Below are 23361 nucleotides of genomic sequence, written 5' to 3'. Positions count from 1 at the left end.
TACCGCGCTATATCTGTTGCTAAGAAGGAGAAGAATGAGACGCATTTGCGTTCACTCTGTCTTTTTTTTTAGGGTAAAAAAATCATATATGATGGCATTTTGCAACTTTTGGGACTATAATCATACTTTTTTGTTTTTCTTGACCCTGTAATTTAGTAACTGTAGAACACATTAAGTGAAATTATGCGTATATGATGAAATTATTACAGTTTCTTGTCAATCTATGTCTATTTTAATGTGAAAAATGCGCTGCCACTTTAATTCAGTGCGGTGCAGCACAGCAAAAATAGACTCGGTGCGGAAACCATCGCTGCACTGCTGTATACGCACCGCAACTGGAACGGATCGACGGACTGCATCCGCGTGCAGTGTGAAAGCTAGTGCAGTGATGGTTTCCGCACCGAGTCTATTTTTGCTGTGCTGCACCGCACTGAATTAAAGTGGCAGCACATTTTTCACATTAAAATAGACATAGATTGACAAGAAACTGTAATAATTTCATCATATATGCATAATTTCAGTTAATGTGTTCTACAGTTACTAAATTACAGGGTCAATTATGCCATCATAAATGATTTTTTTACCCTAAAAAAAGACAGAGTGAACGCAAATGCGTCTCGTTCTTCTCCTTCTTAGCAACAGATATAGCGCGATAGCTTTTCTTCTGTCAACAACTCAAACTACATGTAAAACAAAGAATCACAATGATTAAAATTAATTTTCAATGTCAAAGTTAACGTTTGGATTTAAAATCAAAATTACTTACACATTTTTGATTTTGTGGCACACAGAAACTGCGGATCAGTAGCGCACTGCAAACGCAGCATATGTGAAAGCACTATAGCGCGTGCTGCTCCTGTACCGTATACGCACCGCATACGTACCGCATACGCACTGCACACGGAGTATGTGTGAAACGGGCGTGACTCCGCACCAGCGCTCGATTATTACACCTTTCTTCCTACTATTTTTTGCGCTGTTGCATTACATCCCCATTCTGTTAGTGTAACGGAAAGTTTATACAATGTCATATTGCTGTTTAATATAAGACATGCATTCCTAAAACTACAGATGCAAGTTGTTTTTAAGAAAACTATATGCCAATAAAAACACGTTTTAAATGTAATAAGTCTTTACATTTTCTGCAAGAGAATAAATTATTTTGTTATTTTGTTGTTGTTATTTGATTCTCTAGCCTATATATATATATATATATCTTAAGACACAAACACATACACAAATTCTAGATCTGTCTTTGTCTAAAATGACTATGGACATTTAAAATAGTTATGAAATGTGTTATTCCTATAAATACATCCCAGAGAAAGAAATTTGCCTGTAATCTGAGAATCACCCATAAATTTGGTTTGGTTTTATAGGCAAATTTTGTATAATTTTAGAGCTTATGTAAGTATGTCGTAACCTATAGTTCATGTTACTGCATATACCTGCACAACAGGGAAGTTAGACGTTAGAGTCACATTCTGCTATTCTAGGTCTTCTACTTTTAAGTCTGGGATTCAAAAGTAATACATTTTAAACCTGGAAATAAATAAAATATTTAAGATCCTGCACTATTTCTAGGTCACTAATCAAATAAATACATTTGTGACCATGATCATGTTAACTTTGGAACATTCTAACATCATTCTGGGATAACATGGATCAAGATTTTTGTATTTATTATTTTATTTGTTTTGGATTGAGCACAATCTTAAGTGAGTTAGTGAAATGGAGTTGGAGAGAGTTTAAACACAACATTCCAGAACAATAAATTATTAACTAAAATGAAACCCTTCCTGTGGCAATGAGAAATAGAAGAGCCAAAACAAATTCACTCTATTGTGATTGAGATAATTCATTTGGCTGATGACACATTGTCTTCTGTCTTAAGTGTTGGTCAAGTCTGTAAAGTCCAAAGGAGAACTAAAGTCTCATTTCATGACTGCAAAATCACTTTCGAACCATCACATAAAAATACTCTAAAGGAATTCATTCCACAAGGAAAACACCAAAGCACACAGTCATTTATTAAAAATGTAATTAGCTTTTAGTAGAATCAGATTGGGTGCATTCACTATGTTATAGGTGTTGGATTAAGTGTGGATTTATTGGGTTAGAAACCATGTGGATTTGTAAGGCTTTTACTTCTTTTCACTTCTGCTTTATCGTCTCAGATTACTTCACTTCCTGATACACAACATACCAAAAAAACCTGTCTCGTGTGTTCTGTATTGTACTGTGTACTGTAGCAAAGGTAATGATAATGGAGTCCTGGTGAGTGAACGGTAAAATGTTTCATTTCTGTACATCAGCAGCTCAAGTTGAAAGCATATTGTAAGTAGACTACTGTGATTATTTATCTTTGTACAATGAATGAAAGTACTCATTTTCATGTACATTAGGCAATAATGATCCTAAGAAGATTATTTAACATGTGGAAATGTCGGTTAGGAATAGATCATTTCTATTAATATTATAGAAAATACTAATTTTGACATGAAATATTCTATTGTTCGTGTTCATGTTTTTGAAGATTCTTTATTATCTTTGCGAAAGGAACCGTTTTCATGACATTTCACATTAAATCAATGACAACATCGTACATTTTGCAAAAGTAGATAATCTGATAAAAAAATAATGGGTTCACTCACTAGTAACAATAAAAAATGTTCCCATTATCTAGATCTATAAGTTTTGTTAACAACATTTTGTTAAAGATTACACCAATAATTTTGATGGAATTTTGTTATGAAATCTTAAAAATAGGCTAAAATATGTTTTTTGAGTACATGGAATAATTAAAACATTTTCAAAATTTGTATTATAGGTAGTACAAAGCTAAAGCCTGATGGAAAGCTGGGCAATGGGAAAAGTACAAATTCTTTGAGAGTAACTATTTTTATACAAGGAGAACACAATGGTTCATCGTGTTTTGACATTAAAGCAAAATCTAGGAAAATGGAAAGTCTAAAAACAATCGTGTTGTATATTGCTCTCTGTGGATCCTTTTCTGCAGTTACTTCATTTTCCCTGAACAACTGCACCATAACTAATTCCCGATATGACATCAACCTGAAAGTACTTTGCTACAAAATGGGCTTTTTCAGTGTTCCTCCACAGATACCCAGCAACACACAGATATTAGATGTTTCCTTTAATGCCTTTGCACAAATCAAAATCGGAGACTATCAGAATTTGCTAAACCTGAGAGATCTGAATGTATCCAACAATAAGATTGTGTGGATCCAAGAGGGTGCGTTTGATTGTCTCTCCAATTTAACCAATCTCAATCTGGGCAACAACAAATTGAAAGGGGTCTCAAGCGGTATGCTACGCAGTCTAACCAATCTGCTGGTATTACGTCTTGATGGTAATAACATTGAAGAAATTGATGAGTCCGCTTTCAGCACCCTTCAACATTTAAAGGTGTTGAACCTCACAAACAACCACCTCCGTTACATAGGAAGAGTCAAGCCTGTTCTTGCATCTCCAGCTTTAGAGGAACTCTACATTGGAGGCAACCATTTTGATGTTTTTAACTCAACTGAAATGTCAACAAAGCCCTTGTCATTGAAAAAGCTTGATTTTTCCAACAACCCTTTGGGAACGTTTCATCTCACCGACAATATATTTCCTACTCTGAACCATTTTGATTTGTCTTTTTGTGGACAAAATGGAACCATGACTTGGAATGTTACAGAACAGACATATTTCACCTCAGTAAAAACATTATACTTCATGGATGTTCACATATCACACCAGAGTGTTGCTATCGTGCTTCAGAGCTTCAAGAAGTTTTTGTATAAAATCAGGCTTAATAGAAATGTCAAGCTTGTTAACAAGACAGAGCTGCTGTTGAACACATGTTCTCCTGCACTGAGAGTTGTTAGACTGAATGCTAATAAAATAACAGACCTCTCTGACCGTATATTTGAACCCTGTTCAAACCTGACAGAATTGGATTTAGGAGAAAATAATATATTCCAGTTGTCACCAGGCACATTCAGCAGATTTAGGCAACTACAAATACTGCGTCTGCAAATCAATAAACTAACTAATGTTACTAACTCCTTTCAGATGCTTACCACTCTTGAATTCATAGACCTTAGTAGAAACAGCATCAAGCTAAACTGTGGTGATTTCGGCAATTTGACACAGTTGAAAATTCTGTACTTGTACGATAACAAAATCTCACATATTAGTCCCTGTCTGTTCAAAGACCTTAAGAGACTTGAAGTCCTGAAACTTGGGACAAATGATCTATTAATGATTGGTGATGCTTTCAAAAATGGGCCCCATTCCCTGAAGGACTTGCAGCTGAGTTTTAATAAGTTAAGCAAAATTGGAAAAGGCAGTTTCAGCAATGTATCCCAACTCAACAATCTGGAGATACAAGATAATCAGATTTCAGAGATTGAAGCCAATGCATTCAGTGGACTGGAGAAGCTGACCTCTCTGTCACTGTCATCAAACAAGATAACAGCTAGAACATTCAGACACCCAAATGTGTTCTCAGGGATGCCCAATCTTGAGAGTCTAGATTTGTATGCCAATAGCATTTTATTTACTGATAATACATTGAAATACCCTCCCTTTACTGACCTGAAGTTGCTTAGGGTATTGACCATTCACAGTCAACGGCGAGGATTTGGCAAAGTACCCTCAAATCTGCTTCATGGTTTATCCTCCTTGGAAATGTTTTATGGTGGAAACATGAATCTTAATCATCTACATCCAGACACATTCAAGTTTAGCCCTAAACTCTGGTTTTTGGATCTCTCCAAGAATGCACTGTCAGATGACAATGCAATCCCCTCCGAGCTTTTCCATTCCATCTCAGGTCTTACCAAACTCATTATCTCAAGAACTCAACTTCGCTCACTGAACTTCCTGTTGAATGCAAATCTCTCAAGGCTTTCTACCTTAAGAGCCTCAGGAAATGAGATTGATGGAATTAACAAAACTTTGATTGAGACTCTGCCTCGACTCAAAGTCCTCGACTTGCAGAAAAACACTTTTACTTGTGACTGTAACAATGCCTTCTTCATCGACTGGGCCATGAAAAATAACAGAACCCAAGTCTTTTATTTTAACAAGTACAAATGTAGCTATCCTCCGGCTTTACGAGGCATTAGCTTATCTGTTTTTAACACAGATTCCTGCACTGTCAATTATGACATCATCTGCTTTCTTTGCAGCAGTCTTTTGATCATTGTCACCCTGCTTTTGTCATTTGTATGGCATTTTTTGCGATTTCAGCTAGTTTATGCGTACTACCTTATCTTAGCCTTCCTTTACGACAGCAAGAAGAAGCAGATGCTCCAGCAACATGCATTTCAGTATGATGCCTTTGTTTCCTACAACACTCAAGATGAGCTTTGGGTCATGGAGGAACTTCTGCCCAAACTAGAGGGAGAACAGGGCTGGAGGTTGTGCCTGCACCACAGAGATTTTGAGCCAGGTAGGCCAATCATGGACAACATCATTGATGGAATATACAGCAGCCGTAAGACCATCTGTCTGATTACCAGAAACTACCTGAAAAGCAACTGGTGCTCCAGTGAGGTACAATTGGCGAGCTTCCGACTCTTTGATGAGCAGAAGGATGTGCTGATCTTGGTGTTCCTGGAGGATATCCCCACACATCAGCTATCGCCGTACTACAGGATGCAAAAGCTGGTGAGAAAACGCACCTACCTGCGCTGGCCCAAACCTGGAGAAGATTCCAGGATTTTCTGGCAAAAGCTGAGGATGGCTTTAGAGAACAAGCAGAAACCCAATTCTGAGTGTACTATTCTACTGGGGTAATAGAACAATGGACAAGAAGAAGAAAAAAACTATACATTTAGTATTTGTTTTTTATTTCTACTGACTATCCTTGACTAATCAAGATTAACAGTGAAGGAACACCTTTTTGAAAACATTTGTGGCATAGCAAATGTTGATTTACACACACATTATTTGACTTATCCCTACATTTCTTAAAAATAAAAAAACAACCCTGCAAAAATCTGGGTTACAGAGAGGCACTTACAAAGTGAATGAGGCCAATCTGTAAACGTAAAAATACTCACTGTTTCAAAAGTATAGCCACAATACATAAACCATATGTGTGTAAACATGATTTCAGTCTGATAAATTTGCTTACTAACCTTTTCTGTGTAAAGGTATATCCAATTTTACAACTTTGTTGCCATGACAACATAACCTGTCATTCCTAAAATCGCAAAAAAAACTGTAAAAATTACAATTTGAACAACTTTACAGCTCAAATAATACACAAGTTTTAACATAAGAATTAATGTAAGTGCTTTTATAAAACCACAAGCTTCACATTTCTGCCTTTTAAACCCTGCAAAAATATGCCCTATTCAGTTCCGTTGCAAGTGCCTCACTGCAATCTGGATTGTAACCACTGTAATGTAATTGTTTTTGTGGTAATCGAAATTATTCATTTATATTATGGTAAATAATCTCAGTGAATACTTTTTAAAAACTAACCTTTGTGTTCCATATAAGAAATGAAGTTATTTGGGTTTGGAGTGGCATTATCTTTTTTTTTTCAGTTTCCATTTTGGGTGAACTTTCCTTTTAAGCTGAGTTAGAGAAAGGATTTATCATTAAAACAAATTATCCACATTAGGGTTAACTTCAATTCAGTCACAGTTCAGAATGATACAATTTTGTAACATGTTATACTGTAAATTTTGCAAATGAATGCTAAAAATTATACCTTGCCTTAACAATTTTGATGAACATTTTCAGGAAGCATTTCTATTTCAGTAAAATTTTACTGTAGCTCGAAAACTCATACAGTCAGCATGTTTAAAATAGTCCAAGTAAACAAGTCAGTCTCAGTAGGGGTCATTGTGGGATGATATTTGGCTCAAACACTGGACCCCCATATAGCTGGAAATGGGGATAGAAAGGGCCAAATAAAAATCGCCTTTAAGTTAACACTATTGTGCACTGTCTTTTTCAGCAAAGGGTTACAGGTGTAGAGTCAGCTTTTCTTCCTCCTGCCTTTGTGACCTTTGACACCAATGTGTCCATTAGTAGCTGACATAAGATCTATCTGCAGAACTGTTCTGAAGAGTACGTCTCCACCTTCACCACTCCACGCCTCCACGTTGTCTCCCATTGTCCACTTCCCAGCATGCGTCCTCTGCTTTCTTGCAGAAGCCTTTACACGCTAATTGCTTATTGCTAACTGTCTACAATTACAGTACAATGTGATTTAATCAGCTTAAGAGGCCTCTTTGTGCACAGACTAGTGGATAGTTAACCCAAACATTTTAATTATGTCACCATTTACTAATTCTACTAGTCTTCGTTTACGTTCATTTAATGGAAAAAAGATGCAATGAAAGTGAATGGCTAGCATACTGCCAAACATCTCCTTTAGTGTTCCGTGAAAAAAAGACTATCAGACATGTTTGGAACAACGAACATGAGGCAGATTTCATTTTTCATTGAAGTATTCTTTAAACATCTTCAGCTTCATGGATCTGCAGCAGTTTTGCAAGTGCAATCGATGTGTCTAAGGAAAGCTGAAATGTAAGCAATACTATGACTGTAATTCAGACCATGCTCTTTTGCTGCTAAAGGCACCATAGTAAAAATCTAGGTGGCAGATAGAAAGGACTACAGGAGCCTTAACAGCAGGAATTCTCCTTTTATCTCAAGCCCTGGAGGACCAGTGCATGAGGGCAGCATTGATTTAACACAAGATACAAAAGAGATCTCAATCAAACAGTCATATAATTGGGGGCTCTGCATGTTGTTGTTGTTTGTGTGTGTCTTAGAATTAAACACAGAATTAAACATTGTGTTATGTTTATGTTAGCCTTATTGTGAAGTAGTGTTTGACCACTTACTTTACTTGTATTTATTCTTCCTCTGTTTGTACTCATACAAAGTCCTTTTTGGTGCTTGATTAATATTTATTTTGTGTGAATATTTTACTTGGGATACATATGTTGGAGATGACTGTTTATGTTTTTCTTTTGTATAGATTAATATGATTGTGACTTTTATCCAGAGCTGCTTGACACTCACAGTTAAAGGAATATTCCAGGTTCAATAAAAGTTCAGCTGAATCGACAGTATTTGTGGTATAACGTTAATTACCACAGACAATTCCCCGGATGTTTCAGAGGATTTATTTAAGGACTGTTTTAAGGTAAAGGCTTGCATTTTGTGAATTTAAATACAAGGAGTTTATTTCTGAAGATTGATGAAGTAAGGTGGTTGCGTAATAACTGCCAAGTGGAAATTTTATGTATAACAGGGACGTGGTTAGATTTGACAATAAGTGAAGTTCTATCGGGAAGACACGCAGGCTTAAGTGAAGTTTAAGATGCCATTTATTTGATAAATGTAAAACAGAAAGTAATGCCTCTGACTACTACTACCCCTGGTCATCTATCTTATGTATGTTTTTAACTTTATTGTGTTTTCCTTGACTATTTGAGTTGTGATTAATTTACCTTTTTATTGTCAAATATATAAAATCAAGTCAAATTTTAACTTGACCCTCGTTACTTTAAATTAAGAAAAAGCAAAAAACAAGGTTACTTTGAGGCACTTACAATTAAAGATAATGGGGCTAGTCCATAAATGTTAAAACAAATACAGTTTCAAAAGTATAGCAACAATATGTACACATTATATGTGTTAACATTATTTTAATGTGAAAAAGCAAATATCTATTCTAGTTACACAGGGATATCAACTAAGTTGTAATATTTGATATAACTTTACACAGAAAAGGTAAGTGAGATATTTTATCACACTAAAATCATGTCAACATGTATAATGTTTATGTCTTATGATACTTTCGAACAGTGCGTATTTGAGCGTTTATGGACTGGCACTCTAACAGTGATTTTTAAATAAATGAGGGATGAGTCAAAATACATTTTTGTGGTAATCAACATTATACCACAAAAGCTGTTGATTAAGCTTAACTTGTACTGAACCCGGAATATTCCTTAAATATTCTCAACCGAAAATGTTCTTTAGCACATTGTAAGCAATTTGAGGGTTGCCTTCTACTGTAACAGAATTACATAACTGAATTGTACAAATCTATATTTTAGAAATCTAAGATATAATTACCTTTTGTTTGTCCAATGCAATTTTTCTATGGGGAAAGAAACTCTATTCCCATGGTAGAGAAGTCTTGTGAGGAGAGTAAAGGAAATGACTTCTCTTGTTCACTCAATAAAAGTTGATTCTAAGATGATACCTACTTTGCCCTTTGCCCAGTGTGACAACAGGGGAAATAGACCTAATGGGGCATGGAAAACAAAAACATGTCCTTTTATTGCCTGTATCATTCCCAACCCCTCTTTCACACCTTTGTCTCTCCACTAGAGTGTGAAAGCATTCATAAGACATAAGTGCACGTAGAGGCTATATATACAGGGTCCATTTACTGAAAAAAAAAATATCTAATTGTTCAACATTGCAAAACACACTTTTATGAACACCCATTTTAGTATAAACTAGTAAAAATGAGCCCAACAACCAGGATATATTCTTTAAAAATGTATTATTTCAGTCAATTTTACACAAATATAAATATGATTGAGGTGATTCCAAAACATACTTTATATAAAAAAGCACAGCTTTAGTCAGTTATACACATTTTCATAATATTAGCTACAATGGAGTAGTGTGAAATCAATCCCTGAGAAGAAATTGTAGCATTTTTGGGATAACTTTTATGTGCAATGTGCATTGAAATGGAGAAACTACTGATGAACGTAAATTTACATGGTAATATGATGATGATATATATATATATATATATATATATATATATATATATATATATATATATATATATATATATATATATATGGAATACATCTAAAATCCCAAACAATATGTGTATAAAACAAAATCTCATCTGTGGTTGACTGACTATTTTTGTGTTTTTGCTTGAAAGGTTGACCTTGCATATTATAAAAACTATATTTCTTCATCAGATTGTATTTACAGTATATTGGAAGATTTCATTAGCCAAAATTGGCTGGTGTGAAACCTTTGGCTCACTATTAAATTGTTCCAGCAAGTTCCATCAGTTTATTCTGTCATCCACTATGGCTTAAAGGTGTACGATATAAATCACAATTACTCATTTGCTGTACAATCCAGAGGCAGTGCCACTCCTGTTGGTTATCCACACTGGGAGGTTTCCACAGTAACTGATGAATGCAGATGTCAGGCACTGCTGTTGCTAAGCTGCCGAGAAGTTCTCACTCTGGTGTGTTCATTCACCAGGCCTGCAAAGGACACTGCAGTAATGATAGAGAGTAGCAATTAACAATCATGACTACAACCAAAGACTCAAACATACATAGTGAAAAGTGGTAACCTGCAATTGTTACCTCAAAGAGCTATTTCTACCTGATCTAACCCTTCAAATTAGTTTTCTTGGTGCAACCTAATGTATTTAGGTGGATTTGGTGATGTTAAAACCAGATAATTTGGATGTTCCCTTCCTGACCACAGGAAGTAAACTTTTTGGGTTAACATTTTTTGCATATTGTCAAACATACAGGGGCTCAAGAAAGATTTGGACACTTAAGACACACTTAAAATTAATTTATTTGCATTAGATAACAAAATACCAAACCAAGTGGCAAATAAATTAAGTTCCAAACTTAAGTTTGTTAGCAGCTTGTTTGTCTAGGCTTGCCAACCATATCCCAAGGATATATAAACAACTGCTTCCCTCGCCCCATTGACGATACTTCCGGCATCCCTCCACCTCCCCATCTACACCTTTATATTACATAAAGTCTATACCAATTATATTCAGAATTGTCTATTTCTTGCTTTAGTTGGTTTGGTTGTTCTCAGAGCTCAAGCCCAGTCCCTTGCTTGAGCCCCTTCATAATCGACAGCACATCAAATTTGTTTACCCTAATACATGAATGTAACGGGGTAAGGGATGGGGAAGGAGGAGGCGGGAACTGGCTAAACAGTCAACATAAAGTTTAATGGGGGGCCTGGGTAATTCAGTGGTAAAGATGCTGGCTACCACCCCTGGAGTTTCCAAGTTCGAATCCCAGGACATGCTGAGTGACATCAGCCAGGTCTCCTAAGCAACCAAATTGGCACGGTTGCTAGGGACAGTAGAGTCACACTGAGTAACCTCCTCGTGATCACTATAATGTGGAGAGTGGTGAGTTGTGCCATGGGCCTCCACACGTGGTCTCCGTGGTAACGTGCACAACGAGCCACGTGATAAGATGCACGGGTTGGCGGTCTCCGATGCAGAGGCGCTCATCCTCCGCCATCCGGATTGAGGGGAGTCACTACGCCACCATGAGGACTTAAGAGTCAACTGGGAATTGAACATTCCAAATTGGGAGAAAAGGGGGAGAAACAACTCACGGCCCAGCCCCACACTCCTCCTCATCAAAATGAACCACAGAACTGATATAATGCTTATAGACTTTTTCTCAGAGCTGAGTGAGTAACCACATGTGTAACTGGACATGGTCCACATTTGACAACCCAGTGTCAGAATATGTTTTAATCTTAATTTAAAACATTATAACAATCTATTTGATTTAAATTATATAATTTAAAACCTTGTAAACATTTTCTTTGTGAAAGGATTTGCTTCAAATGTGATCTTTCTTGCCAGTATTTTGTCATGACATTTAGTGCTTGAGTGCCATTGTATGTATGGATGCACACAGTTTAGGTATAGAGAAAAATGTCAACATGTCAAGCTGGAAAATAAAGCTGAGTTTGACCTGCTTGCTGGAGCCCAGGTGTGTGATGGTGTTGGTGTCCATTGTAGTGTATCGAGAGTGATGGGAATACTGAGCAGCTTCCTGTTTGGGAGAATACACTGGAAAAGACACAAGCAGAATGTGAGTTTTGAACCAGTGCTCAAATTCTGCATTCATAAGCAATGAAACATTTGCAAATATCAAAGAACTGTTTGTGAAAGTACTGTGTGTGCATGTATTTACTGTGAGATTGTGTGAAGGGCTGTGTGGAGATGTGTGCTGTGGTCAGTGGCGTCAGGCTGGTGCTCAGGGGGAACTGCATGGGCTGCAGGGTGGTGAGTCCAGATACACTGTTAATGACCGGCACACTCTGAGATGTCAAACCTGATATACAAAAAAATTATAAAAATGCTTTCAAAGTCACAAAAATTTGGTTTGAAGTGTACTCTAGCTTTTGTACTACGGCTTACTTTTGAAGTTCGGTTTTGCCATACTGCTAATTTTAAGATTAAGATTCAACTTTACTGTCATTGTGCAGAGTACAGGTACAAAGCCAATGAAATGCAGTTGTTTTTGCATATCCCAACTCAGTCAGAGCGCAGGGTCAGCCATGAAACAACGGCCCTGGAGCAGGGTCAAGGGCCTTGCTCAAGGGCCCAACAGTGGTATCTTGGCAGTGCTGGGGCGTCGCATTTTGAACCCCCGACCTTTCGGTCAGTAACCCAGAGCCTTAACCGCTGAGCCACCACTGGCCCTATTTTGCTTGCTCATGTAAGATAAATTGATTTTGTATTTCCTAATTTGCAAAATGATTATGTAAATGTAATGAAAATGCAAATAGAGTTATTAAATTGGCCACCTATAATGTTTCCCTTGAACCAAAACATTTGCAAGTTGTTTTAGTTTTGAATTTAATTATTTTAGCTATAGTTTTCAATTTAATTCGCTTTTGTACCTGTAAAGGTCCATTCGGGCAAAACGCATTCTTGCGTTGAAAAACACTAGGCACAGCACAAAGGCGTCTAAAAAGTGAGGCACTTCTGTGCAAGACACTGAAAATACATCAAAATGTGACGCAATATTCAAAGATGTCATATTGATGCAAAAATGTGTATGGCGTAAAAGGGCACTTGGAATTCTAAATGGTCTCAGTTAAGATTGGCTAAGCTCTGCTTACCGATACACAGTTCAAACTGTCCTTATCAGAGAGGGACAAATTTGATAAAACTGAAAATATGTTGATATGTAAACACAGGCGGTCTTATTTTAATGTATGAAGATTTCTGAATTGCTGGGATTTGCAGTTTTGTTTCAGTAAATTTTCTGGGTGGATTGGGAGCTTTGTGATATGAAAGTAAGCATATGTCGACACAGTACATTGAACACTTTTATTTCAAACTAGCAAGGGAAAGCTGCTTTCCATTTTATGAGCATAGTGGTCATCAACACTCAGTTTGAGCTTGTAAACTAATGACTGAAGAAGATGAATCTTAAACTAAATTTGACCAATAGAACACAAAGGACAATATATCACATTATATTTTTTGCATAAATGGGGCCTATTTTAGGACCATTAATATGTTTGCCGTTATAACATTTTCATGACTGTATACTCTCATTACTGCTCTCATTCTCTGTACTGACATACAGTTATGAATATCATCCTGTTTGACTATGTATTAACATCAATAAATGAAATTCAGTACAACAAAACCTATCATATATACAGTATATATGTCACGTTCTGTCTGCACCTTTTTCCAGGACTCTTATTTTGAAGATCTCTCCCTCACTACATTTCCCACAAGCCACTGCCCACTGTATATATACACACCTTTCAGTTTCTCCTAGTTTCTGTCAGTCCTTAAATTGTTATGTTTGAATAGTTATGTTTGCTCCAGTGTTTGCCCCAGTGTTATTATTAAAGGATTGAAAGTTCCTACTCCAGCGTCTCCTCTTGACTCCCAAGCATTACAATATATATATATATTACATAATTTGTAACTGTAAGACTATAAGATTGTAAGGAAAATGTCACAATACAAAAAATGTTAAAGGAATATTCCAGGTTCCACACAAGTTTAGCTCAGTCAACAGCATTTGTGGCATAATGTTTATTACTACAAAAAATTATTTTGACTCATCTCTCCTTTAAAAAAGCAAAAACCGGGTTTACAGTGAGGCACTTACAATGGAAGTGAATGGGGGACAATTTTTTGTGTTAAAATACACACTGTTTAAAAATTTTTTTACAAGACATAATGGATATTTGTATAAAATGATTTTAGTGTAATACAAATCACTTACTAGCCTTCTCGTTACAGCCAATTTAACAAATGTGTTGCATCACAATGGAATGTAAACAAACATTAAACCCTAAAATGACTAAAATTACAATTAAAAAAAAACTTAAAAAGCTCAAATAATAAATTAACAAAATAAATAATGTAAGTGCTTTTATAAAACTACAAGCTTCACATTTCATCCTTGAAACCATCTAAAAATAAGACCCATTGACTTCGATTGTAAGTGCTTCACTGTAACCTTGATTTTTGCTTCCTTAAATGAAAAAGAGGTACTTTTTCTTTAAAAAGAATCAACGTTATGCCACAAATGCTGTCAAATGAGCTAAACGTTTGTTGAACCCAGAATATTCCTTTTATATAACAAAACAGGCATTCTTTTTCATGCAAAGTTAAATTCAAATATAATATTTGACTTTAAGATGAAATATTAGTTTTGATTTTCACCCAAGAAAAATAAGGAGGAAAATTAAAAGGTGATACACTCACTTTGAGCAGCCAAATTCATAATGAGGTTCTGTGCTTGCTGGTGATGATGAGACGACTGAGAAAGACTATGAATGTTGGTCAGAGTGCTCACAGGAGGCAAGACTCCACCTGACACAGAGATCTGGACACACACGCACACACACACACTGTAAATACAGGTATATATAAGGTACACTAAAACACTTTGCAAGTAAGGGCAATGTTTCTTTCCTCCTCAACGTCCACAGTCAGCAATGTGTGTCTTTGTGTCAGAGTTTTTGGACTATGAGAGCTCATAACTCATGTTTATTGGGGGGGCCAATTCACACGAGCCATAAAATTGAATAAAGCCAGGGTTTCATATGCTCTGCCTCCACATGCTTGATCAATGTTTTCTTTGACCTAGTTGAGTCAGTTTTCAAATAAAGGCTGACTTTATCAATCATGTCAGTAAAAATGTGCATTGATCTCTGCTGCACCGAAGTTACATGATATTTCTGGCCTAAGAAACAGGCGGGTAGAATGTACAGTGCTTTTTATACTTTCTTTCAGGCTTGATACCTGTATTTGTCAAGCATGCATGTCCATGATGATTAATGCATATGAAACTAGATACTTTTTACTTTACCATTTTGCCATCCGTTGATAACAGGCTGTGGCAGGGGTCCAGACTACCTGGAGACACCTGTTGCAGTACTGAATGGCTGTTACCATGATGACTGATGGTTGTTGAAGAAGTGACCTCACTGATTCCTTGTTGACTATACCTGAGTTCTGCATTGAAAAAGACAAGAGAGATTGAGAGATGTCTTTAAATAATTACACTACTAAGCTTTGGCAATACAGTTGACATATTATCACAAGGAAGTTTAAAATAGCGAGAAAAGGAGAGAACTTTCCTAGTTGCTCATACTGGCCTGATTCTGTCAATCTTTATTTGACCTTGTAGCATGTATATCTGCAAAAATGATAAGAGTTTGCCCAGTCCAAATAATCCTAAAGACCGCCTTTATAAGATCGACTTATAGACTGACTCTATTACAAAAAACATGCTCCAAAACATACCTTAGAACGGATTATGCTAAATGTTGGTCACTTCCTTTGTATAGGCAAAAAAATTACAATCAAAGAGCTTTTGAACAGTTTGAGGTCAGTGACTGAAGCAGAACACACAGTTTAAGTAAACACACCATTCTCTGACATAATATTTGTAAACATTCTGCAAAATTCGCCCCATTTCACAGGGTGACGGCTTGTAGCTTTTCAGCCAAGTGCAACTGTGTGCTTCTTTCCTAAACTAAAGTTGAGCTGAAAACATTTAATGAATTTAGTCCTTTCAGATAGAAAACATTTATACATATAAATGATGCGATCCAAAGTGCATTTGAACAGCGGTGAAACACTTTCTTATGATGTTACATTCATACGAGCAGACAGAGAAGTAAGTTTGAAGTAAGTTTGGAGCAGAAGAAATAGAAATAAAGCTTGTGTAAATTGTCAGCTTTACACTAAGCTAAAATGCTATTTCTAGCCATTTTACATGCACATGATACCGGCACAATCATATTTTCTATCAAGAAAATTCAAGTTGGATCATAATTTCTTTTTTCTAATAAGTCCTTTGATATTAGGGCAAAAATCATATTCTTGTTAATAATTTTTGTATTGTTATGCTCTAAAAATATTTAAAAAACCTTAAAACAAGATCAGTTAGATTTATCTTGTGTTAGAAACAACACTACATAAGATATTTAGGTTTGTCAGAGAATGTATTTTTAATATGTGTATTTTGTCTTACTGTACTGACAGAGTTTTTATAGTGTAAACAAGTGAAAAAAATCTACTAGTGCTGTAGAAGTAATCCAAAGTATTTAAAGTATACGTTACTGACCTTGAGTAATCTAACGGAATATGTTACAAATTACATTTTATAGCATGTATTCTGTAATCTGTAGTGGAATATGTTTCAAAAGTAGCCCTCCCAACCCTGATAATGTTTAACTAATATACTATTTTAAAAACACTGTATAGTCTAGGGGAAGAATATGTGCTGAAGTTTTGTTTAATGTGATCACTCCCTCCTTGCCACCGAGCTAAAACCTTGAATTAACCCTGGTTTGACCCTAAAGATTGTGGCATGTGATTTTATGTCCTTCAATCTCACCTGTGGGTGTGTCAAAGGAACCGTGGAATTCCAATGAAACACACACACACACATATTCTGCTTCTGTGAGTGGATGTGCGTGTGTGTGCGTGTGTGTGTTATATGTGAGTGGTTGCACTGCAGTGAAATCTTACTGGAATCTGAGTTGCTGTGATGGTGCTGGGTGTGTGAGGATACATGAGACATAAGTGGGTTCATGCTGTGGGGAGTATACGTGTCCATTGACAGCTTCTGTCTGAAGGCCTCTTCCTTACGCCGGTTAGCAAACCAGTTGTACACCCGAACCTCTGTGACCAGATTAGAACCCAGTCCATGAGCTTTAGAGGGTGACACGCCCCTCTGCACACACTCTGCCCTAAAAACAACCCAAAAAACATAAATAAATAATGGAATTTATAGTTATCTATTTAACACACATATTACATCATGGCGCTTTATTTATAATGTTATAATTGCTCATTGTTCTTACTGTCAGAAATGACAAATGTATTTATTAAGAAGCAATATTCGCCATCTGAAGTAAATTTTTAAGGGCTTTTTTTCTTACCATAATTAGGGAATTTTTTCTAACCATATAAAAATATGCTGTGTTTCATCCTTGATTAAATATTTGAATTTAATTCATTCATTAGCATAGAGTATTACTTAAAACAATTAAATCAGTAACAATTTATATATTCTAAATAAGTTATATATATATATATATATATATATATATATATATATGTGTGTGTGTGTGTGTGTGTGTGTGTGTTATACAATATACATATGTAGAATATTTATAATTATTTAAATTATTATATATTGATTTACCTTCATTGTACCTTCACTTCAATTGCTTAATTAAAATAAAATCTGTAAATCTTTAATTATTTAATATGATTTCATTTTTAATGATTACTCAATTATATTGTATGAAATTGTATTATGAAATTCAAATGCGTATGTGTGTTATTATTATTAAAATATATATTAAAATGTATTATTAGTATCATCATCATCATTCATTTTTAACCCTGGTTTGAGGTTACCTGTTACATTCCTCCACCAGCGCCTCCCTCTCTTCTTTGCTGGGGTTCTTCTGTCGTTCATAAGCCTGATAGAGGATTTCCTGAGATGCAGGACCCCATTTGAAGCGGTTTCGCCTCACTCTCTTAGAGCCTGGCTCCCCCTCTTCTCTAAGTGGAGCACCTGATGCTCCCGCTGCCACCGAGCTGTGTCCGGCATGATTGAATTCTGGGAAAAAAAACAGGACCTGATCTTGACTGCCTGAGTCAATGGGGTCAGAGCCCTGAACACGATCGAACTCTGCAGAAATAAGAGGGGGAAACCATTGGGGCAGAGTAAGGCATAACTATACTGTCATATATATATATATATATATATATGACAGTTAATAGCAGCATTTATAACAACAATGTTAATAATTTAGCTATTAAAAAAAGAAATGCTTAAAAATTAAAAAGCTCACATCACCAAAATCTGAGAATTAAGAGGATATATATATATATATATATATATATATAGGAAAATAACAGGAAAATAAACACTGTCTATGGTAATTTTTACATTATATGCGAAAAGGGATGTCGACTTACGTCGGTCGATTTCGCGCTGTTTCTGGACATACCAGGTGTAAAGCACGGCTCGTTTGGTAGTCTTCATCGGTGTTCCTTTATTCAGGTGCTGCGACAGGTGCGACTGATTGAGACCCGTGACATCAACCACCTCGCGCTGGGGAATATTGTGCTGCTGCATGTAGCCTTTGACAGTGCGCGCGACCCTCCACGGATCCTCTCTGAGAAAAACACAAACTATTGTTCTGAGCATTCATAATTATCTATTACATTTTTTCTATATTTCTTTGTGTGTAGAATTAGCACATGTCCTTTAAGTCTACCGTTGTTTTGAAAATGCTTGAAAAAAAAAACCCCATATATATATAATATTCAAAAGTATTAAGAACTCTAACATGTATGGGCCTATATCAGTACAAATAAACATGAGTGGACATACTGGTTAAATTATTTTAACTCTAAGAGTAACGTGATAAAAGATATTTTTTCACAACGAGACTGTTTTGTCAGAATTATGTTGACTATCATTGGGAATAATATAGAAACAAAACAAGAGAGAAAGAAAGAAAGAAAAACTAATTCCATTGTTAAGTAATCTTCAGCACATAGCACATAAGAAGCATTTTTTATATACACGCTTGCTTGTTACTGTTTTAATACATCTTAAAGAAAATAACTTGTGAGTCCGCAAATGTTTGTATTGGGAAATGAGTCCTCACATTAGAGTGGTCGAGGATGTTGATTTAAGCCTATAACTCTGGACAATGAATAACTAGATATCTTTTCCATCTATTCATACGACATTGTGTATCTTTCCGTTGATGATTTATAGAAATAAATTAATAACAACAACAACACGTGGTTTCGTTTTGACTTTGTGCGATGTTTTTCTATTGTCCCTCAGCATGTTGCATTTTTGTCAAAAAAAAAGGCCAAAACAAATTACAAATGATTTAAAATGGTTAAAAATACAAAGTTACAAAATTAAGTAATTAATAGGCCTACAATAATACAATATTAGAAAAAAAAAAAAATAGGCTACTATAAGAAAAAGTTAAAATATACAGCCCATTTAAACGGCAAAACATTCAAAATAGCATAAACAGTTTTGTAATGTGTGTAGGCTAGGCTACTGTTATCTTTACAGATTCTTTTTTTTTTTTTAAGTAAATCAAAATAAATAATTGGATAAAACTAGATAATTTTACTATATTCGGTAGCACTTTACAATAATTTTTGCATACATTATTTTTAATAAGACCAGATTTATTTATTCTGCAATGAAATGCAATGTCAATCTCTGACTCACGATAACATGCGGTCCACCTCAGCGCGCTGCTCCGCCGCCTCCTCCGTGTTCAGAGACTGCAGCTCCCGCAGGATTGGCGGCGTGTCGAACTCATCCCCGTCATCCGAGCCTTCATCGCCGGACAGTTTGCTCCCTTTACCTTGCACGCTGCTCAGAGTCAGAAACACCGGTTTTGAATCATTAGAGTCGCTGCCGCCGTGGGCACTACCTGGGGATAAGGTTTTTTCCACTTTTATTCCGAATTCAGGGGGACATGGACACAAATCCTCCAGCGCCTGGACCAGCACATCCTTAGTGACCCCCGAGTCCAACAAGGCGCTCAGGAGCTCCTGCTGAAGCGATGTCAACTTGGACACCATGTCAGAAAACATCAATCCGGTATCGTTGGAAATCCTCGCGGACTCGGGAAATAGACGTAAAATTAAAATAGGATGAAATTAAGGCAAAGTTTGTGGACAGAGGTGAACAAAGCGTCCTTTACACAAAGATTTGCAGTTGCCCAGGGTTTAAGCGCACCTGCTGAAGGAAGTAGTTCCACGTTCGTGAGGGGCGGAGCTCTGGGGAAGAAAAAAAACAGGACCTGATCATGGGGACTGCCTGAGTCAATGGGGTACGAGCCCATGATTTAATGGCCATTGGCAGTCGCACGTTGTGCAAATTTGAAATGCTCTTTTTACGAATTATACTAACTACAAATTCATAATTCGTTGGTATACGTTTTCCTCAAGTACATGTATATGATTTGTTTTGACAGCTTAAGGGGTGAATTTTATCTAATTTTTTATAGCTGCACTAGAAAGATATTCTACATGTTTCAAACTGTTCATTTAGTTTTTCATGACTTTGCATGCATTGGCTCTTAAAGCATATTTAGTCATACTTTATAAATTTGGTACCATATATCTTTATAAGACTATATATCATTATACCTGTTTGATAACCTCATTGAGCACTCTTCCATAAGGTGATGACAGTTTTAATTATTATGAGATTAATTTAAATTTAAAAAGAAATAAACAATTCTGTCCTGCAGAGATCTTCAAGTGAAAAAAATAAATCCCACCACTTTTTGGGTGATAAGCTTTAGTTTTCAATTATAATATTAGGCCCATTTTCTTATTTATTAGACATTGAAATTTGGGTAGAATGTATGTAATATGGGCAATAGTTAATGTGACAAGGTAATCGTCAGTTGTAAATTTGTGAAAATGAAGAACTTTTCAAATTTCACTAATACAAAATGTATAAATTATAGTAACTTCATAAACATTTTTTGTGTGTGCTTTTTTGTTTTGTTTTTTGTAAAATAGATAATTATAGGTCTTAGACCAGTAATTCAAATTTTCTGCTGGAACAGAATTTTAATGCATGCTGCATTTCAACCTTCTCACACATTTTGAAGACTAGTCAGTTCTCAATGATTAACAGTAGTTAATAAGAAACTTACAGAAATTACATATTTGTTTCCAGGATGTGAATCTACTTCTGTTGTGAAAAGCTGCAGTGGAGTATGACTGTATCGGATGAATAATTTGTTCGTTTTTTTCCCTCTCTCTCTCTCTGTGACCAGGAGGTAATGGGGGTTATGTTGTTCCTTGATGCCATCAAAGGCTCTGCTGTCTCTCTAACATAGCCCCTTCCCACCCCTAATATTTTTACGAAATAACTGATTTGCCTATATGGATAAAGGAAGGGTAGGGCTTCGTCTTAGAATTTGGCCAGTCGTCTGTGAGAGCAGACTGTTTAAATGGACTGACCATTAATTTATATTTGACTTGAATTACCAGAGTTGTCAGCCACTTGCCAGATAGTGCATGTTGCTACTTTAAGCCGATTTATGCTCAAATTATTCTTTTTTGTTAAACCCTTTATAATACTTACGTTGTGACACACACACAAACATTTAGACATGACGGGCAAGTTGGGGAATCAGTGACCAGTGAGATGAGTTCCAGTCAGTAAGCTGGACCTTGACTTAGACTCAAAAGGACACACACACACAAAAATTGCATGGTTCATAGACTTATCCGATGTCCTGAAACTAAGGTGAATTCTCATGTTATTTATTGTGTGTTTGCTGTGAAAGGACTGTCCACAGGTGTTACATTATACTCCATTGATCACCCTGTTTGACAATAACTGCAGTAGTCTTTTACAGATTTGCACTGTATATATTTACATATTTTGCGTAGCAACGTATCATTGTAAAGACGTAAAATTTCTGCCAAATGCATGAATTTAAGCAATAGTACATTTAAAAATCATTTACTCACCATCATGCCATCCCAGATGTGTATGACTTTCTTCTGCAGAACACAAAAGATACAGTGCAATAATACATAGAACTCTAGTGGTTTAATCAATTTTTTCCAAAATGGTATAAGAGGTGTGGGTGAGAAACAGATCAATATTTAAGTCCTTTTTTATTATCAATCTCCACTTTCACTTCCACTTTTATTTTTGGCAATTCACATTATTTGTGCATATTACAAATGTGACGAAGGCAGGCAGAGAACGCGGATCTAAGTGCAGCTTTTATTAGTAAAAAAAAAAAAAAAAAAAACAGGAAAATTCAAGACAAAGAAAAACAAAAGGAAACCTGGCACAGAGCATAGTAACACATGCAAGAACCAACAAAGCAAACAAGAAAACTAAGGGCTTAAATACAAAAAGGAACAAACAAGGGAATGAGGAACACCTGGAGAAACAATCAGGGAATGAGAACTAATCAGGGGAAAACCAATCATAAAATGAAACTACAAAAAAGGACAACAAAAACCAAACAGGAAACAGGAACTAAACTTCAACATAAAAAGCACAAAAACAAAAGACAACAGTGAACATGACAGAGCCCCCGCTTTAAGGAGCGGATTCCAGACGCTCCAAAAAGCAAAAAAAAAGAAAAACAAGCAGTCCAAGGGGGGCACAAGGGGCAGACAGAGCGGTCCACAGGACGGGGACCGGGTCAGGGGGCCTGGGAGGAGGCCACAGGACAGGGTCAGGAGGAGGCCACAGGACCGGGCCAGGAGGCCTGGGAGGAGGCCACAGGACAGGGTCAGGAGGTGGCCACAGGACTGGGCCAGGAGGCCTGGGAGGTGGCCACAGGACCGGGCCAGGAGGCCTGGGAGGAGGCCACAGGACAGGGTCAGGAGGCCTGGGAGGAGGCCACAGGACAGGGTCAGGAGGCCTGGGAGGAGGCCACAGGACAGGGTCAGGAGGCCTGGGAGGAGGCCACAGGACAGGGACCGGGTCAGGGGGCCTGGGAGGCGGTGCCATGGAAAGCTCTGGGGGCAGAGCCATGGAAGTCCATCTGAGGTTGGTTCTTCTGTGACAAAGGCAGGCAGAGAATGCAGATCTAAGTGCAGCTTTTATTAGTTTTTTTTAAAAAAGAAACCTCAAGACAACGAAAACCAAAGGAAACCTGGCACAAAGCATAGTAACACATGCAAGAACCAACAAAGCAAACAAGAAAACTAAGGGCTTAAATACAAAAAGGAACAAACAAGGGAATGAGGAACACCTGGGGATACAATCAGGGAATGAGAACTAATCAGGGGAAAACCAATCATAAAATGAAACTACAAAGGACTACAAAAACCAAACAGGAAACAGGAACTAAACTAAACTTCAACATAAAAGCAAACAGTGAACATGACAACAACATTCTGGGCAGGGAGGAGAATTTATGATAAAAAAATAAATAAAAAAGGACTATTTCTCACCCACAACTATCATATCACTTCTGAAGACATGGATTTAACCACTTGAGTCGCATGGATTA

The 23361-nt window shown here is 36.5% G+C and overlaps 2 protein-coding genes across 3 annotated transcripts; one reads left to right on the top strand and one right to left on the bottom strand.

Moving 5' to 3' along the window:
• Positions 1-2252: 2252 nt before the first annotated feature.
• LOC127625360 (toll-like receptor 13) lies at positions 2253-9861 on the top strand. The gene is made up of 2 exons (XM_052100619.1): positions 2253-2337; positions 2831-9861. Exon 2 carries the CDS (start codon positions 2962-2964, stop codon positions 5809-5811), a length of 2850 nt encoding a protein of 949 aa, XP_051956579.1. The 5' UTR covers positions 2253-2337; positions 2831-2961; the 3' UTR covers positions 5812-9861.
• On the bottom strand, positions 9818-20099 carry LOC127625363 (hepatocyte nuclear factor 1-beta-B-like). Of its 2 annotated transcripts, none has more exons than XM_052100622.1 (9): positions 19581-20099; positions 18293-18492; positions 17726-17930; positions 16829-17049; positions 15159-15304; positions 14552-14672; positions 12003-12143; positions 11781-11878; positions 9818-10307 (listed from the first exon to the last, which is right to left on the bottom strand). In XM_052100622.1, exons 1-9 carry the CDS (start codon positions 19949-19951, stop codon positions 10287-10289), a joined length of 1524 nt encoding a protein of 507 aa, XP_051956582.1. In that variant the 5' UTR covers positions 19952-20099; the 3' UTR covers positions 9818-10286. The 2 variants fall into 2 exon arrangements, with proteins under 2 accessions (XP_051956582.1, XP_051956581.1); XM_052100621.1 differs by having other exon boundaries at positions 17726-18002; positions 19581-20097.
• Between the last annotated feature and the right edge of the window lie 3262 nt (positions 20100-23361).

Source organism: Xyrauchen texanus, chromosome 31 (genome assembly GCF_025860055.1).
Source record: "Xyrauchen texanus isolate HMW12.3.18 chromosome 31, RBS_HiC_50CHRs, whole genome shotgun sequence".
NCBI classification, from domain to species: Eukaryota; Metazoa; Chordata; class Actinopteri; order Cypriniformes; family Catostomidae; genus Xyrauchen; species Xyrauchen texanus.
Note: the sequence above shows the minus strand (reverse complement) of the source record. Positions and strands in the feature narration are given on the sequence as shown.

Coding starts and splice junctions, on each gene's coding strand:
- LOC127625360 (XM_052100619.1), top strand. CDS start 2,962: ATGGAAAGTCTAAAAACAATCGTGTTGTATATTGCTCTCTGTGGATCC.
- LOC127625363 (XM_052100621.1), bottom strand. CDS start 19,951: ATGTTTTCTGACATGGTGTCCAAGTTGACATCGCTTCAGCAGGAGCTC. Junction 18,003..18,292: donor ACAGCGCGAAATCGACCGAC/GTAAGTCGACAT, acceptor TTATTTCTGCAG/AGTTCGATCGTGTTCAGGGC. Junction 10,308..11,780: donor ACCTGGGCTCCAGCAAGCAG/GTCAAACTCAGC, acceptor TCATTACTGCAG/TGTCCTTTGCAGGCCTGGTG.